The sequence below is a fragment of the Nyctereutes procyonoides genome, unplaced genomic scaffold (genome assembly GCF_905146905.1).
Source record: "Nyctereutes procyonoides isolate TBG_1078 unplaced genomic scaffold, NYPRO_anot_genome, whole genome shotgun sequence".
NCBI classification, from domain to species: domain Eukaryota; kingdom Metazoa; phylum Chordata; class Mammalia; order Carnivora; family Canidae; genus Nyctereutes; species Nyctereutes procyonoides.
Window position 1 is genome coordinate 115,566,099 of NW_026575125.1, and position 17,607 is coordinate 115,583,705.

At 40.9% G+C, this 17,607-nt stretch overlaps 1 protein-coding gene across 1 annotated transcript; it reads right to left on the bottom strand.

The window, feature by feature from the left end:
* Window positions 1-220: 220 nt before the first annotated feature.
* On the bottom strand, window positions 221-773 carry LOC129517494 (cytochrome c oxidase subunit 6A1, mitochondrial-like). Its single transcript, XM_055337353.1, has one exon. It carries the CDS (start codon window positions 749-751, stop codon window positions 419-421), a length of 333 nt encoding a protein of 110 aa, XP_055193328.1. The 5' UTR covers window positions 752-773; the 3' UTR covers window positions 221-418.
* Between the last annotated feature and the right edge of the window lie 16,834 nt (window positions 774-17,607).

Genomic DNA, 17,607 nt, shown 5'->3' on the forward strand with positions numbered 1-17,607 from the left:
CACAGGCAGAGGGAGAAGCAGGCTCCATGCAGGGAGCCCGATGTGGGACTCGATCCTGGGACTCCAGGATCACACCCTGGGCCAAAGGCAGGCACTAAACTGCTGAGCCACCCAGGGATCCCTGGAGTTGCTGATTCTTGACTAGGTTCTACACACTTCGCTGTTGGGAGGGAACCCTCTAAATCAGAGGTTCTTAACCTTTGGTGGGTCATGGAACCTCTTTTTTTTTTTTCATGGACCAATCTAAGTTATTTATTTAAGCCATCTCCTGCCATAAGCAAAAGGATGGAGGATCAGTATACTGGTCATCAAAGTAAGGAAGGTGAGCTTAAGGTCCCATATACTTTTCTGGTCCGTGTGCAGAGTCATGGTCCAAACCAGTCCTGTGGTCCCCACTGGGTGGTGGTCCAGGTTCTGTTTATTCATCTTCATAGCCGGTTGGAAGTCGATTCACGTGAGAGTTATGGAATAGAGTATGATTACCATCTCCCCAGGGAAAAGGCTTGGACCTGATGCGGAGACGGGGGTAGGCGATGAACTCAGGTCTCTCGTGCTCTCCGTGATGCGACTTCAGGAAGACGTTCAGCATGCTCACTCCCACGCCAGGGAGCGCTACGAAGTAGGTGAGGGCCTTCCACATGCGAGCTGAGCCCTCCTGGCCGTGGGCGCCGCTCGACATGGACCGCCCCAGCTGTGCCCCGGACCGACCTAGCAGCCCAGAGAGCCGGAACACAGCCGCCGCCGACGCCATTTTCGACCTGGACCCATGGAACCTCTTTTAAAGCCATGGAGCTTCAATCCAGAACAACATTCATGTCCACATGATGTAGACAATCTGGGAGGCTTCCTGGCACTTTGAAGCCCACCTGGGACCCCTAGTTAAGAAGCCCTCTCCATGGGAGGAACACTGGCATCTATAGGTCCCTTGTGGGTACCAGTCATAGTGCAAGGGCATTTATGTGCATTGTCTCATTGAGTTGTCTCAGCCCCACAGGAAGCAGACCTTTTGCAGCCTGCCCTAGGTCACACAGTGGGTAAGGGGGTGGTGGGCACTGGCATCCTGGCCCTCTAGTCTCTAAAATTCTTGCTTTCCTCAGTGCTCATCTCACAAGCTGAGAAGCTGTAGGCGTGGGCCCTACCGAGGAGGAATTGGCTACAGCAGGATGGCAGTGACCCAGCTCTCTCTTCAGAACCCCAGGGAAGAATCTGGGAAGCAACTCTGGTTGCTAGCCAGGGCGCTGGGGACCCAGAACCAGCTTTGGCTCAAGCATACAGCAACTGGGGGATGGGCTGGTGGAAAGCCTGTCAGAGCTGAGGGGCCCGGATGCTGGGAGGAAGCAGATAGTGGCCAGAATGGGATTTCCTGAGGTGCCTGCAAGGTCAGGGGGAGGGCCTGAAGCCCGAGTGGAACCTGAGGCCTCGCTGGGAAACAGCTCTGCTCGTCTTCCAGCCCCACACCCAGCCCGCAGCTTCCAGGGGAGGGTGTCAGTGCTGCTCATTGGGGCTCTTGTCAGCTCTGGCATTGCTGGAGTCAGCTTGGCCAGACTGAAGGACGTCAGAGGACTGGACAGGGTGTAGGATCACCCAAGATCAAGAGGCGTGAGGTCTGAGTCAGGCTCGGTCCCTAGATTCTTGGGTGACTTAAAAAAATGTTTATTTAAATTCAGTTTGCTAACATATAGTATAATACCCAGTGCTGGGATCCCTGGGTGGCGCAGCGGTTTAGTGCCTGTCTTTGGCCCAGGGCACGATCCTGGAGACCCGGGATCGAATCCCACGTTGGGCTCCCGGTGCATGGAGCCTCCTTCTCCCTCTGCCTGTGTCTCTGCTCTCTCTCTCTCTCTCTCTCTCTCTCTCTCTCTCTCTCTTTGTGTGACTATCATAAATTAAAATAAATAAATAAATAAATAAATAAATAAATACACCCAGTGCTCATCCCATCAAGTGCCCTCCTTAGCGCCCATCACCCAGTCACCCCATCCCCTCGCCCTTCTCCACTTCTGCAACCCTTTACCCCAAAGATACTGATGTAGTGAAACACTGGGACACCTGCACCCCAAGGTTCATAGCAGCAATGTCCACAATAGCCAAACTGTGGAAGGAGCCTCGGTGTCCATCGAAAGATGAATGAATAAAGAAGATGTGGTTTATGTATACAATGGAATATTACTCGGCCATTAGAAACGACAAATACCCACCATTTGCTTCAACGTGGATGGAACTGGAAGGTATTATGCTGAGTGAAGTAAGTCAATCGGAGAAGGACAATCACCATATGGTTTCACTCATATGTGGCATTTAAGAAATAGTGAGAGGGATTATTAGGGAAAGGAGTGGAACTGAGTGGTGAAAAATTAGAGAGACAAACCATGAGAGACTCCTAACTCTGTTGGGTGACTTTTGACTATCTCTTTCTGTGACTGAGCTGCAGGCCTCTATCTAGCCAAAAACTAGATCATCTCCAGGGGCTTCTCCCTAGTTGTGACATCTTTAATTCTAGGATCTCTCTCCCTCCCTCCATCAGGGACCTGGGACAATCCTACCGTTCTTGAACCACCATGGAAGTTAACTGTCTTGAGGGCAGTTCCCCATGAGAAGCTTGTCATTGTCAGCCCTTGCCTCCAAAAACCATTGGCCTCTGCCCACCTCGAAGCTGGTGCCAGGTTTCTGGGTAATATGGACTTCCCCTGCGTGTGCCAATCCCCAGTACGGACTGTTGCCTGGTCCCTCAGGAGAAGATTCCACTAGCTGGGAGAGCAACAGGGAGAAGTGGGAATCAGGAAGGCAGAGGAAGAGGGTAAAGGAGTTAAACTTTGCCCACTGGCTCTCCCTCCTTTACTTTGCTGGGAGAGTCCTCTGTTGGACCTTTCGTCTGTGCCATGCACTAGCCATTCTCAAAAGCTCTGATCAATTTGAGGATCCTTGTGGCTTCAGCTTGTGTGGAGTGGGAATGGGGTTTGTAACAAAAGAAAGAGTCATCTGATATTCTGCTTCACACTCAGCATGTCGGGACACCAGCTCCCAGGCCATTGTCCCAGGCAGGTGGCCTTCCTGGCTTCAGAATAGCTTTCCTTGGACTGGGCTGGCTGGCATTAGGCGATCACTCCTGAGTGGAGATCCTGTTAATGAGTGAATGCTTCCTGCTGCTCTCTGTTAAGACTAGAACAGGCTCCACAAATAACTAATCAAACTGCTAGACATGTGCATGGTCCTAAGGAAGGCTTCGACAGGCTTCTTTTCCATGCTTCCTGCTGGCGGCCCTGGAAAGGGCAGGAGAACACTGTGTATCGAGTTTACCTAAAGATGGGTTGATGAGTGAGTGGGTAGCATTTGGGCCCTTTTCGTCATAAGCTCTGAGACCAAGTTTGTGTTGTTTGGCCTTCCCTAGAATGTGTTCATGTATGCTGCACCGGGTGGAAGGAGCCCTGGCTCATACTCTCGAGAAAGAACCATGAAGGGCATGCAAATGCAAGTCCTGGCTCTACCACTGGCTGACTCTGTGACCTTGAACAACTCCCTTTACCTTCCCCAAGCTTCCATTTCCTTGTTCATTGAGTGAGAATGGTAAGACCTCCTCTCAGGGATATTTTTTGAGGATTGCTTCCTACACAGTACATGTACATAACCAGCACAGTCCTGGACTAGGCCAGAGATGAAATGTTGGGTCAGTGTGATCATGGCACCATGTCCCACACTCAGAGATGGCACCAATGCGGCTGTGCTGATTGTTGTTACTCTCAGGGTTAATGAGTGTCATAAGCACAGTGGGCTGTTCCTGGAGTGGACTCTCCCAACCCTGGTCAGAACAGAACTGCCCAATATGAGGAGCTCATACCCTAACTAGTAGGGTAATAGAGGTGCCTTCATATGGTCAGGAGCTTTGTGTATATCAAGTCACTTGCATATGTGCATATTGAACCATTCTAGAATCACCCATCAATAAAACTGTCTGAGTTATAGTTCCCTCATTAGCTACAACTTTTCACTTGTTGTCCCTCACAGTGATTAACGGGGGTTGTGAGGAGCTGGTGACAGTTTTTGTTGATGATATAATCTCCATCAGTAAGAAAGCAGAGTGAGCTACTTTAGGTGTGATCATCACAACAGCTTCTCTAAGTAGCTGGCATTCCATCTGAGCTCTGCTCTGAAGACAACGGCGCTGGGGAGGATGGCAGGGTCCTGGGCTGGTGTCCCTGTTCTGCCATTTGCTGTTCTTGACTGAGCCTGACTTCAGTATAGATAGCACTCTCCAGGCCAAATAGAGCTTTCAATGTGGTGTTTACCCTCCCACCACTTTAGGGAGGCAGGAAGGACACTCGCTGTTTTCCAGATGAGGAAGCAGAGCTGTAAGGAGTTTAAGTGACTTATCCAAGGACCTGCACTTGGTTGGTGGGGAGGTGAGGGAGTGGTTTTTGAAGCACTTCTCTGGAACCCTTCGCAGCATTTGAATGGGGCTGAGAACCCCACACTGGACTTAAAACAGAGGCCTGTCTGCTAGCAGCCCCCACAGAGTCACGGGAGTCACTCATGAAGTCTGCTGGGACATCACAGCACCCACCATAGCATCTTTCATGTGTTTATTGGTCATTTGAGCATCCTCTATTGTAATATTCCTGTTAAACTGCTTTGCTACTTTTTTTTTTTATAGTGAGTCATTCGCCTTTTTCTCATTGATCTTTTTCTCATTGCCTTCACATATTCTGGGACGCTACTCCTTCATTCCTTCGATATGTTCTTCCAAACTGTGGGTTGGCTTTTATTTTTGAAAAATGTGTCATGAAAATTTACCAACATACAGAAAAGCTGAAAGACTTTTGCAGTCAGCACTCATCTATACCTCCTAGATTCTACAAACATTTTATTCTATTAGTCTATCAATCCATCTTATTGTCGATGCATTTCAAAGTCATATTCCGTGTGAATACCATTAATATGTGTTTAGAATTCTTTTTGCTATTCTGAGATGAAATTTGCATATAATGAAATGCATAAATCAGAAGTGTTTCATCTGACAAGTTTGGAAAAATACATACAACCATGTAACCAACCCTCTATCAAGAATTAGAACATCACCATCATTCTGGCAAGTTCCCTTGTGCTCTTTCCCAGTTGATCCCTGCTCCCACTTTCCATAGGCAACCAATGCTCTGATTCTTTCCCATCAGTGACTAGATTGGCCTGTCCTAGAATTTCATATAAATGGATTCATATAGTATGTACTTCTTAAAATATCTTCTTTCCTTCAACATGATTTTGAAATTCAGCCATGTTGCTGTGTCATTTATTTTTTTATTGCAGAGTTGTTGTTGTTGTTGTTTTTTTCCATTGTATGACTTTACCGCAATTTGTCCATTCTCCTACTGATGGACACCTGGGCTGTTAATAGGTCTTGGCTTTTGCGGATGAAGCTGTTTGAATATTCTCTCATAAAACTTTTTGTGGTCATATATTTTCATTTCTCTTTGGTGAATACCTAGGCATGTAATTGCCTGATCATAGGGTAGATATATGTTTAGGTTTATAAGAAACTTTGGACTAGACCATTTTCCAAAATGGTTGCACTATTTAATATTCGCATCAACAATGTTTAAAATTCTACTTGCTCCATATCCTTGCCACGTTTGGTGTTTTTATTATTTTTAATTATAGCCATTCAAGTGGGTGTAATGATATCTTATTGTGGTTTAGATTTGCATTTCCCTAGTGACTAATGATGATGAACATCTTTTCCCAGGCCTATTGGTCACTTCTTTAATGAAGTATCTGTATAAATATTGTCTCTATTTTTATTGAGTTGTCTTTTTACTACTGACTTTTAGGAGTTGTTCTTTTAAATATCCTGGATACCAGTCCTTTGTCAGTTATATATTTTGCAAGTACTTCTCCTAATCAATGATTCATTTCTACATTTTCTTAATGATGTCTTTTTTTGTAAAGAAAGACTTTATTATTTAGAGACAGTTTTAGATTTATAGGAAAATTGAGAAGATAGTGTAGAGAATTCTTATATCCTCTTACCCAGTTTCCTCTATTAATACCTTACATTAGTTGGTACATTTGTGCCAATTAATACACCTAGATTGATACATTATTATTAACTAAAATCTATACTTCATTAATATTTCCTTTTGTCCTTTTCCTAATGTCCTTTTTCTGTTATGAATCATATGACATTTAATTATCCTGTCTCTTTAGGCTCCTCTTGGATATGACAGTTTCTTACTTTTCTTATTCTCAATAGTTTTAAGAAGTACTGGTCAGGTATTTTGTAGGATGACCCCTATTGGGATTTGTCTCGCGTTTTGTTTTGTTTTTTTCTTTTCATGATTAGACTGGGTTTATGGGTTTATGTAAGACCACGGAGGTAGGGTGCCATTTTCATTACATCATAACAACATGACTTATTACTATCGATGTTGACCTCGATCCCTGGATCAGGTAGTGTTTGCTAGGTTTCTCCACTATAAAGTTGTTCTTTCTTTCCCTGTTTCCATACTGTCCTCTTTGGAAGGAAGTCACTATGATTAGCCCACACTTAAGAAGTGCGGAGTTATTTTCTCTCTCCTTTGGGTTAGAGTATCTACATACATTGTTTGGAATTCAACTGTACAGATCTTAATGATGTCATTTGATGAGCAGAAGTATTTAATTTTGATGTAAAAAATAGATAGTATGGTTTTTACTTCTGTGAGCTAAGAAATCTTTGCTTACCTATAAGTCATGAAGATATTCCCAACTTATACCTATATCACACACAAAAATTTAATTTGAGATGTTTCACAGAACTAAACATACAAGCTAAAACCACAAAGCTTTTAGAAGGAAACATAGGTATTAGGGTTATGCTGGCCTCATCAAACAAGTCAAGACAAGTCCTCTCCTCCTCTCTTTTCTGAAAATATTTGTGTTAGATTGTTATTTCTTTCCTAAATGTCCGCTAGAATACACCAGTGAAACCACTTGACCCTGGAGTTTTCTTCGTGAGAATGTGTTTGATGACAAATTCAATTTCTTTAATAGATATGAAATGTGTAATTTCTGCTTCGTGTGCATTTCAGTAGGTTATCTTCAAAATATTTGTTTGTTTTATCCAAGTTGTCAATTTTGATTGCATAAAAATAGCATTTGACAGGATGAGCACTGGGCGTTATACTCTATGTTGGCAAATTGAACTCCAATAAAAAAAATATACAAAAAATGTCCATGGTATTTCATTATTGTCCTTTTAATGCTATAGGATCTGTAGTGATAACCCCCTCTTTTATTCTTGATATTGCTAATTTGTGCTGTCTTTATTTTCATGATTAATCTAGCCAGGGCATTTTAAATTTTTGTTGTTCTTTTTGCTTTGCTAATTTTCTCCATTGTTTTATTATTCTCTTTCATTGACCCTTATCTTCTCTTTATTACTTTTTAACTTATACTTATTTAGGGTTTACTTTGCCCACCTTTTTCTACCTTCTTAATGTGGAAACTTGGTTATTAATTTTAAACCATTTTTCTTTTCTTTTTAAAAAAGATTTTATTTATTTATTTATTTATTTTTATTTATTTATTTATTTAGAGAACACACATGTGCACATGAGTGAGTGGGGAGAGGGACAGAGGGGGAGGGAGTGGGAGAGAGAATCTGAAGCAGACTCTGTGCTGAGCATGGAACCTGATGCAGGGCTGGATCTCAGGACCTCTAGATCATGACTGAGCTGAAACCAAGAGTCAGAGGCTTGCTTAATCTACTTAACCATCCAAGTACCCCAACCATTTTCCTTCTCTAGTATAAACATTTACGATTATACCTTTTCTTTAAATACTGCTTTACCTGCTTCCCACAAATTTTAATATATTCTATTTTTATTGTCATGCACTTCAAAATATCTTTTAATTTCCTTTATGATTTCTTCTTTGACCCTTATGTTATTTAGCTATGTGTTGCTTAATTTCCAAATATTTTGTGGTTCTTTGGCTATCTTATTGTTATTGACTTCTTATTTAATTACATTGTGGTCTAAGAAAATCCATCCACTGTATGATTTCATTTCTGTGAGATTTATTTAGACATGGTTTATGGCTCATCATACAATCTATCTTGCCGAATGTACCATATATACTTGAAAAAAATGTGCATTCTTCTTTTGGGGAAATATTATTTATGTTAAGGTGGTTGATAACATTATTTGGCTTTACTAAGTTTTGTTTAGCTATTTTATCTTCTGCTGAGTATGGTTTGTTAAAAATTTCCAGCTCTAGTTTGTCTCTTTAATTCTGCCAATTTTCACCATGCTTATTTTGAAATTCTGTTGTTAGGCACATAGACATTTATGAATATCATGTCTTCCTGATAAATTAATCCTCTCTTTATTATGAAATGTCTCTCCTCATCTCTGATAATACTCTTTGACTCAAAGGCTATTTTATTTGATACTAATACAGCCATTGCAGCCTTCTTAAACTTACTGTTTTCAGAGTATATGTCCTTTTCCACCTATTTACTTCCAGTCTGTCTCTATCTTTATAGTTAAAATACATCTTTCCCAGCAAGCATAAAGTAGTGTCTTGCTCTTTTAACCCATTCTGACATTCAACTGTACATATCTGCCTTTTACTTCAAGTGTTTAGACCCTTAGCCCTTGTTACTAGTGTGCCTGGGCTGTCATAACAAAATATCAGAGATTGGGTGGCTTAAACAACAGAAATTTATTTCTTCACTGTTCTGAAGTCTGGAAGTCCAAGACCAAGATGTTGGCAGTTTTGGTTTCTCCTGAGGACTCTCTCCTTGGCTTATAGATGGTCATGATATTGCTGCCTCCTCACATGGTCTTTCCTCTTTGTGCACACGCCCCTGGTATCTCTGAGTGTCCAAATTTCCACTCCTCAAAGGTTAACAGTTAGATTGGATTAGAGCTTACCTTCCCAGCCTCATTTTAAGTTAAGGATCTCTTCAAAGGCCCTTTCACCAAATACAGTCACATTTTTGAGGTACAAGGGTTAGGATTTCATCATATGAGTCTGGAGGTGGCTGGGAACCAACTGAGCTCATAACAGCATTAAACAGAATTATTAATAAGTTTAGATTAAGGGTTTTTTTTTTTACTATTTGTTTTCTATTTCCCCCCTTCTGTTTGCTGCCGTGTTCTTCCTTTTCTGCCTTCTCTTGGATTATTTGGATATATTATAGACTTTTATTTATTTATTTACTTTAGCTATACCTCTTTACCTTCATAAGTTTTCACAATGTACTTAGATAATATTGTACCACATGATGTCAAACATGGAAAACTCGCTGCTGTATATGTCTACCCTCTCGCAATTTTTATAATTGTCATATATATTACCTCTTACTGACATTATACACTCCATAATACAATGTTACCGTTCTTGCTTTAAACAATCATATGTGTTTTAAAGAAATTAAGAGGGAAAATCATTTTTTTACATTTACGATTTCCAATGCTCTTCATTTCTTCTATTAATCCAGTTGTCATCTGGTATAATTTCCCTTCAGCCTGAAGAATGTCTTTCAGCATTTCTTGTAATGCAGATTTGCTGATGATTAGTTCTGTTTGTTATCTTTTATCTAAAATAAAAGCCTTAACCTTTATTTCATCTTCATTCTTGACTTTTGCTGCATATAGAATTCTTGGTTGTGTTCTTTCATTGCTGTGAAGATCTTGCTCCCTGTCTTTGAAACTTTATTTTTTAAAAGAGATTTTATTTATTTATTCATGAGATACAGAGAGAGAGAGACAGAGAGAGAGAGAGAGAGAGAGAGAGAGAGATTGACAGAGACACAGGCAGAGGGAGAAGCAGGCTACCCGCAAGGAGCCTGATGTGGGACTCGATCCCAGACCCCGGGATCATGCCCTGAGCCAAAGGCAGACACTCAACCACTGCACTACCCAAGCATCCCAAGACTTTATTATATTTTATGTGTATTGAGTTGTGGTACTTCTGAATGTCATTTCCCTCTAGCTGCTTTCAGAATTTATCTTGACCTTTGATTTTTAGCAGTTTGGCTGTAATGTGGTAGGTATGATTTTCTTTGTGTTCATCTTGCTTGGGGTTTACTGGGATTCTTGAATCTGTGATTTTATGTCCCTCGTAAAATTTGGGAAATTTACTTCCATTCTTTTTTTTTTTTTTTTCAAATAAATTTTTTTTTCTGGTTCATCCCCTCTACTTTCCTTCCAGGACTCTAGCTATATACATTTTGGATGCTTTCACAATGTCCCATTGGCTCTGTTTTTTTCTTTAAATTTTTTTCTCTCTCTGTTCTTCAGAATGCATAACTTTTATTCATCTATCTTCATTTTTTTCTGACTCTTCTGTCATGTCGATTCTGTTGTTAAACCTACTCAGTAAATTTTTATTTTGGATATCACATGCTTCAGTTCTAAAATTAAAATTTCCATTTTGTTCTTCATTATAGTATTTATCTTCTGACATTTTCTGTCTTCTCATTTAATATAAGCATACTTCTTTTTATGACCTTCAGCATAGCTATAATAGCTGCTTTTAAAACCTTTGTCTGCTAATCTCAACATCTGGGGTCAGCTCAGTTGATTGCCTTTTCTCATGAGTTTTTCTCACATTTTTCTGGTTCTTTTTCTATATGTAGACTTTTGTATTGAGGTAAAATTGGTATATAACATTATGTTAGTTTCAAGTGTACAGCATAATTCAAAATCTGTATACACTACAAAGTGGTCACCATGACAACTCTAATTACCACCCATCACCATACAGTTGACCCCCTTTACCTATTTGACAACCTCCTAACTCCCTTCTCCTCTGGTAACCATCAGTCTGTTCTCCATATCTATGCATTTGTTTTTGTATTGTTTGGTTTGTTCATTTGTTTCATTTTAGATTCCACGTAGGAGTGAAATCATATGGTATTTGTCTTTCTCCATCTGACTTATTTTACTTTACATGATACCCTCAAGGTCCATCCATGTTGGCACAAATGGCAAGATTTCTTCTTTGAATAGTATTCCATTATATATATATATGTATATATATATATATATATATATATATATAGTGTTCAGTCATAAAGAAGAAAGCACACACACACCACATCCTCTTTATCCATTTATCCATTGATGGACACTTAGGTTGTTTATCTTAGCAGTGAACATAGGGGTTCATATATCTCTTCAAATGAGTGTTTTCATATTCTTTGGATAAATATCCAGAAGTGGAATAGCTGGATCATATGATAGATCTATTCTTAGTTTTTGGAGGACTCTCCATACTGTTTTTCCATAGTGGCTGCACCAATTTACATTCTCCATCAACAGTATACAAGGGTTTCCTTTTCTCCACATTCTCTCCAACACTAATTATTTCTTTTTTTTTTTTTTACATTTTTAAAAATCCCAGTTAACATAGTGTTATATTAGTTTCAGATGTGTAGTGCTCCAACAGTTCCATATATCACGTGGTGCTTATCATGATAAATGTTCTCCTTAATCCCAACACCTATTTAACCCATCCTGTCCCCCTCCCCTCTGATAACCATCAGTTTGTTCTCTATAATTAAGAGTCAGTTTCTTGGTTTCTTTCTCTCTTTTTCCCTTTGCTCATTTGTCTTGTTTCTTAAATTCCACATATGAGTGAAATAATACAGTATTTGTCTTTCTCTGACTTATTTTTCTTATTATACTCTCTGGCTCCACCCATATCACTACAAATGGCAGGATTTCATTCTTTTTCATGGCTGAATAATATTTTACCACATCTTCTTTATTCATCAGTCAATGGATACTTGGGCTGCTTCCATATCTTGGCTATTGTAAATAATGCTATAAACAAAGGGTGCATGTATTCCTTTGAATTAGTGTTTTGTATTTTTGGGGAAAATACCCAGTATTGTGATTGGATCATATGAGAGTTCTATTTTTAACTTTTTGAGGAACCTCTATACTGCTTTCCACAGTGGCTGCACCAGTTTGCATTCTCACCAACAGTGCACCAGAGTTCCTTTTTCTCCACATCCTTGCCAACACATTATTGTTTCTTTTTAAAAAAAAAGATTTTATTTATTTATTCATGAGAGACACAGAAAGAGAGAGGTGGAGACATAGGCAGAGGGAGAAGCCAGGCTTCATGCAGGGGACCCGATGTAGGACTTGATCCCAGTACTCCAGGTCCACACCCTGAGCTGAAGGCAGATGCACTTAACCATTGAGCCACTGAGGTGTCCCTATATTGTTTCTTGTATTGTTGATTTTAGCCATTTTGACTGGTGTGAGGTAGTATCTCATTGTAGTTTTGATTTGCATTTCCTGATGGTAAGTGATGTTGAACATCTTTTCATATGCATTTTGGCCATCTGTATGTCTTTGGAAGTTGTCTATCCAGATCTTCTACCCATTTTTTAATTGGGTTCTTTGTTTTGTTTTTTATTGTGGAGTTGTATGAGCTGAGCTTTTTATATATATTTTGGATATTAGCCCCTTATCAGATATGATTTGCAAATATCTGCTTCCATTCTGTAGGTTGCTTTTTCATTTTGATGATGGTTTCCTTTGCTGTGTAGAAGCTTTTTAGATTGTTATAGTCCCGTTTGATTATTTTTGCTTTTGTTTCCCTTGCCTTTGGAGTCAGATCCACAAAGATATTGCTAAGACCAATGTCAAGGAGCTTATTGCCTATGTTTTCTTCTAGAAATTTTATAATTTTAGGTCTTATATTGAAGTCTTTAACCCATTTTGAGTTAATTTTTATGTATGATGTAAGATAGTGGTCTAGTTTCATTTTTTTGCATGTAGCTGTCCAGCTTTCCCAGCACCATTTATTGAAGAGACAGTCCTTTCATTATCGTATGTTCTTGGTTCCTTTGTCCTTTGTCATGTTAATTGATTCACAGATGTTGAACCATCCTTGTATCCCTGGAATAAGTCCCACTTAATTATAGTGTGTGATCCTTTTAATGTATTGTTGAATTCAGTTTTCTAAGATTTTGTTGAGGATTTTTGCATCTATGTTCATCAAGGATATTTGCCTGTAATTTTCTTTTTTTGTAGTGTCCTTGTCTGGTTTTGGTATCAGGGTAATGCTGGCCTCATAAAATGAGTTTGGAAGCATTCCTTCCTCTTCAATTTTTTTGGAAGAATTTGAAAAGGTTAGGCATTAAATCTTATTTAAATGTTTGGTAGAATTCACCAGTGAAACCATCTGGTCCTGGGCTTTTGTTTGTTGGAAGGTTTTTGACTACAGATTCAACCTCCTTACTAGGAAACAGTCTGTTCAGATTTTCTTTCCTTTTTTTTTTTAAAAAAAAGATGTATTTATTTATTTGAAAGAGAGAGAGAGAGAGAGAATGTGGTGGGGAAGAGCAGAGGGAGTGGGAGAGAAAGAATCTTGAGCAGACTCCCAGCTGTGTGTGGAGCCTGATGTAGGGCTCAATCCCACAACCCTGAGATCACGATCTGAGCTGAAATCAAGAGTCGGACACTCAACCAACTGAGCCACCCAAGTACCCCCTATTCATATTTTCTATTTCATCATGATTTAGTCTTGGAAGATTGTGCATTTCTTGAAATTCACGCATTTTTTTCTAATTTGTCCAATTTGTTGGCATATATTTGTAGTTGTTTCTTATTATGAACCTTTGTATTTCTATGGTATCAGTTATAAGTTCTCTTTCATTTCTGATTTTATTTATTTTGATTCCTCTTTCTCTTTTTCTTATTGGTGAGTCTAACTGAAGTAGGTGCTATTTGAGGGGAACCTCAAAGGAAAGGTAAGTTTTAGGTGGTTAGCTCTTGGGACACCAGAGTTGGATTCCTTGGCCCATCATTTTTATTCCCTCTACAGGTTATCTCTGGGTCATTTATTCCATTCTTGTGCTTTAATTTCCATCTATATGCAGTTATCTTCCTGATTTTGGTCTCTAGCCTGCACCTCTGCCCATGAAGCCAAATGCTTATTGGATATCTACACTGAACATCTCACAACCACTGGAATAGAAGTCTTCAACACCCTCTAACCCCATCCAACTAGCTCTTTCTGCAGCACATGGCAGCAATATCTACCTGGTCACCCACGCCACATTTCTCAGCGTCGCCCTTAATGTCTCCCTCTCCCCACCTAACCAGCCACCAAATTCTGACAGTTTATCTCCTTATTATTTCTAGAACCTATCTCCCCCCCAAAAAAAACACTCCCATAACTGCTCTAATTTAGGTCTTCCACCTCTATTACTCTAATTGTCCCTTCACTGGCTCACCTAGATCCTCCTCTACACATCAACCAGAATGATTTACCTAAAATGCTAATTCAGCCACATCACCCTCATGCTTAAAACCCTCTAATGGCTCCCCAAGCTGAAAAACTGAGGGCTTTAGAGATGGCCTTTTTGGAGGTGCTACAAGCTGAATTAGTGTGGCCCTGCCACAGACTTCCAGAGGTGAGCTCAGGAAAGTCCCTTTCCTTCTCTGAGCCTCAGTCTCTTCATCTAAAAAAATGAGGGGGTTGAAATAGTTCTGTGTTTCCCAACAGGTATCTAGACTGCTAGTCTCATGAAGTGCTTTTTTCACATGGGTCTACAGTTCACTGTGTTTGGGGAATGTTGCATTTGCTAGCCCAGCCTATAGAGCTATGATACACATTGGCATGTCACAGGCTCTGGGAAGTCTGGCAACCAAGAAAACCTGCTAACTTTCCTTTACTCAGCTTTCCTCAAGCTTTTGTCGCCACACCACCCTTCTAGAGCTGGAGCATTATTAGAATCTTTTGGAAGCAACATTTGTGGAATATCCTTTGGGTAATGCTGAAGTGGATGATTATCCAAGGACTGCGCTGCTCTAATAAATGGTGATTTTGCTGAAGTTACTTCTGAGGGAAGAGGATGACATTTGTCTCAGGTCTGCATCTGCCATGATAGGTGCCCAGACAAAGGGCATTAAACAGGGGGTTCAATAAGAAATGGGTAAATTGTATAGAAAATATAGCTAGTTTAGATGCAGGTAATAATTACCAGCCATGAAAGGAATCCAGATTGTTCCCAGAAAGAAATGAGTGCCAGGCTTTGAAGGGGAGAGCATGTTAACCACAGTAGTGATAGATACTTCTGTGACCTATATGTCTAGGCTACTGGTCATGGTAGTTCAAGACCGTTCTCAATTGATTTTCCTTTGGGAAAGTTTACCTCAGGGACTCTAGACTCTAGGGGGGGCAGGAGGAGAAGCTGCCCCACTCATGTTCCTTTCATTGCATATAAGGCATCACTGGCACTTGTAAATGTTGAATCTAAGTAGTTCTGCCATTAAATCAGTTCTTTTATATCTCTGGACCATGTCCTGGACAAGGCAGAAGGCTTCGTGGCACTGGGCGTAAGGCCTGGCCTGCTGTATTCCTCAGCTGGGTCTTGCATTAGTACTGATTGCTGGCAAGGCCTTCGGCCCAGGGCTATGTTTTTCTAATCAAGAAGGTCAGTTTAGCACTTGGGAAAGACTAGTCAGCTGGGCCACATTACTTTCCCCTCCTGGTAGAAATAACAGGCAGAAACAGTGGAAGCTTCTGTGAATGGTTTTTTAGGGAGCACCAACTCACTGATGCCCTCTCCTTCCCAGGCCCTCAAGGCTGCTCACTGGAGTTCACCAACACACCTTCTTCCTATCCTGGGTCTGATGGGAGAGACTGGATCCCCTTGCCTACTGGCATCTTCCAGCACTTCTATCAGGGGAAAAGGGAAGCAAAAAGCAATTCCTGATCCCCCAAGCAGGAAGACTGGGGTTTTATGTACTTTATCAGAGCCCCTTTTAGGAAATATTTCACTTTCTACCTTTCTACTCTACAATGCCATTACTAGGAGCTGGGATGTATTGAACACTCACTCTACTACATGGCAGTCACTGTGCTGCATGCTTTCCGTGCACTGGCTCATTAACTCCTTATAATGATCCAACAGGGGTCAGTATTAATATTACCCCTAATTTGAAGATGGTGAAACTGAGGCAAAAAAAATTATAAGTTAACTTGCTCAAGGCCATGCAGCAAGGAGATAGTAAAGCTGGGACTTGACCCAAGTCAGCCTGGTTTGCAAAGCACCTGCTCTTGACCATGACACCACATAGCATCTCTGTTAGTTGTTTACCCATTTGACTCTACCAGAGGTAGTGGGCTCTTTGAAGGCAAGGACCGTGTCTGGTTCATCGCTGGACCTGGCATCTAGTGAGTGCTGAGGGGAGCCTGGTAGTCAGTACAAGACTGCGTGTGTCAGAGCATTAGGTTCACTTGTCAAGGGTATGGGGAAAGTTCTCTGCCATGAAGCCTCAGAGAAACAAGTGCATCTGCTCCTTACTTCCCAAGAGGGGCATCTCCCAAAGATAATTACTGTGGACTCTCAGCTGTTGGAGCTCAGAGACTACTCCACATCAGCTCGGGCTGTTTCCCAAAACAAGTTTGCATTGTTTTGAAACCATGGTGCAGGACGCCCAGAGAGCAAATAGAAGTTGATCCTCACACAACAGGCAGTAACTAAGGCACCAAGAGCGCGTGGGACAGCTCTGGGGGGCTGAAGGAGAAGCTGGCTAGTGCTGAGGGCATGCGCATTTCAGACAGGAGCCCACCCCTGCAGGAGACAGTGAGACAGCATGACGCAGTCAATTGAAGCAGGAGCCCTGGGGTTATGCCTACCCTTTAACCCAATAATTCCCTCTCCTGAGACTTTATTCCTCAGGAAGCATTTCAAAAGAATTGAGAAGATACATGCATGGAGATGTTCATTATGAGATTGGCTGTAGTAATATAACACTGAGAACAAATGAATTGCCCAGCAATAAGGGGTGGTTAATTAAATTATGGCATATCCATTCCATTGCATATTATGAGGCCATTTAATATGTTCTTTCTGAAACCTGCAGCAGCCTGAGGAATACATGGAACAGAAGGTTTTGTAAAGGAAGAGGTGTCAGTGTATTTACATTGCGATCTTGCAACTTACAAACACCTTCCTGCTTAAATGCCCAAATATAAAGAGCCATGTTACAGCGATGGGATTAGGGTGATTTCTATTTTAAAAATGTCTTGATCTTTGTTATATTGTTTTCACATTTCCAAATGGAATAGTGTGTGTGTGTGTGTGTGTGTGTGTGTGTGTGTGTGTGTGTGTTAGAGGAATCAGCACATAATTTCTTCCCAAAACTAATTCTATTTGCAGTGGATTTCTATATCTACTTGAGAGTAAAATTGTATATATATGAGCAACAGGGACAAGAAGAAGACAGGTGCTGGTGCTACTTGATGCATGAGCAGGACCATGACATGTTATTAAAAAGAAGCCTGGATCCTTCCATGATACAGCTGCCTATTCAGGAACCTTTGAAATGGATAAGGCTGTGGCATCTGGTCCATTGTTGCCATTCCTATATTGCCAGCCAGCCATCATCTTAAGTCTTTAATTTGCAAGTGGTTCCTGCCTATCAGTGAACAAGGATGAATCCAGAACCTTTCTCTCAGATGAACAAAAGGAAGTGGTCACTTTTCCCCAAACAGGAGAAAAAAGCTTGTCCCAAGTTCCAAGCTTGAATGTCCCTTGGTATTGTCAGGGTTCCCATAGACAGAGAGCTCCCCAACCCCCGCCATCAGAAGGGTCCCCTT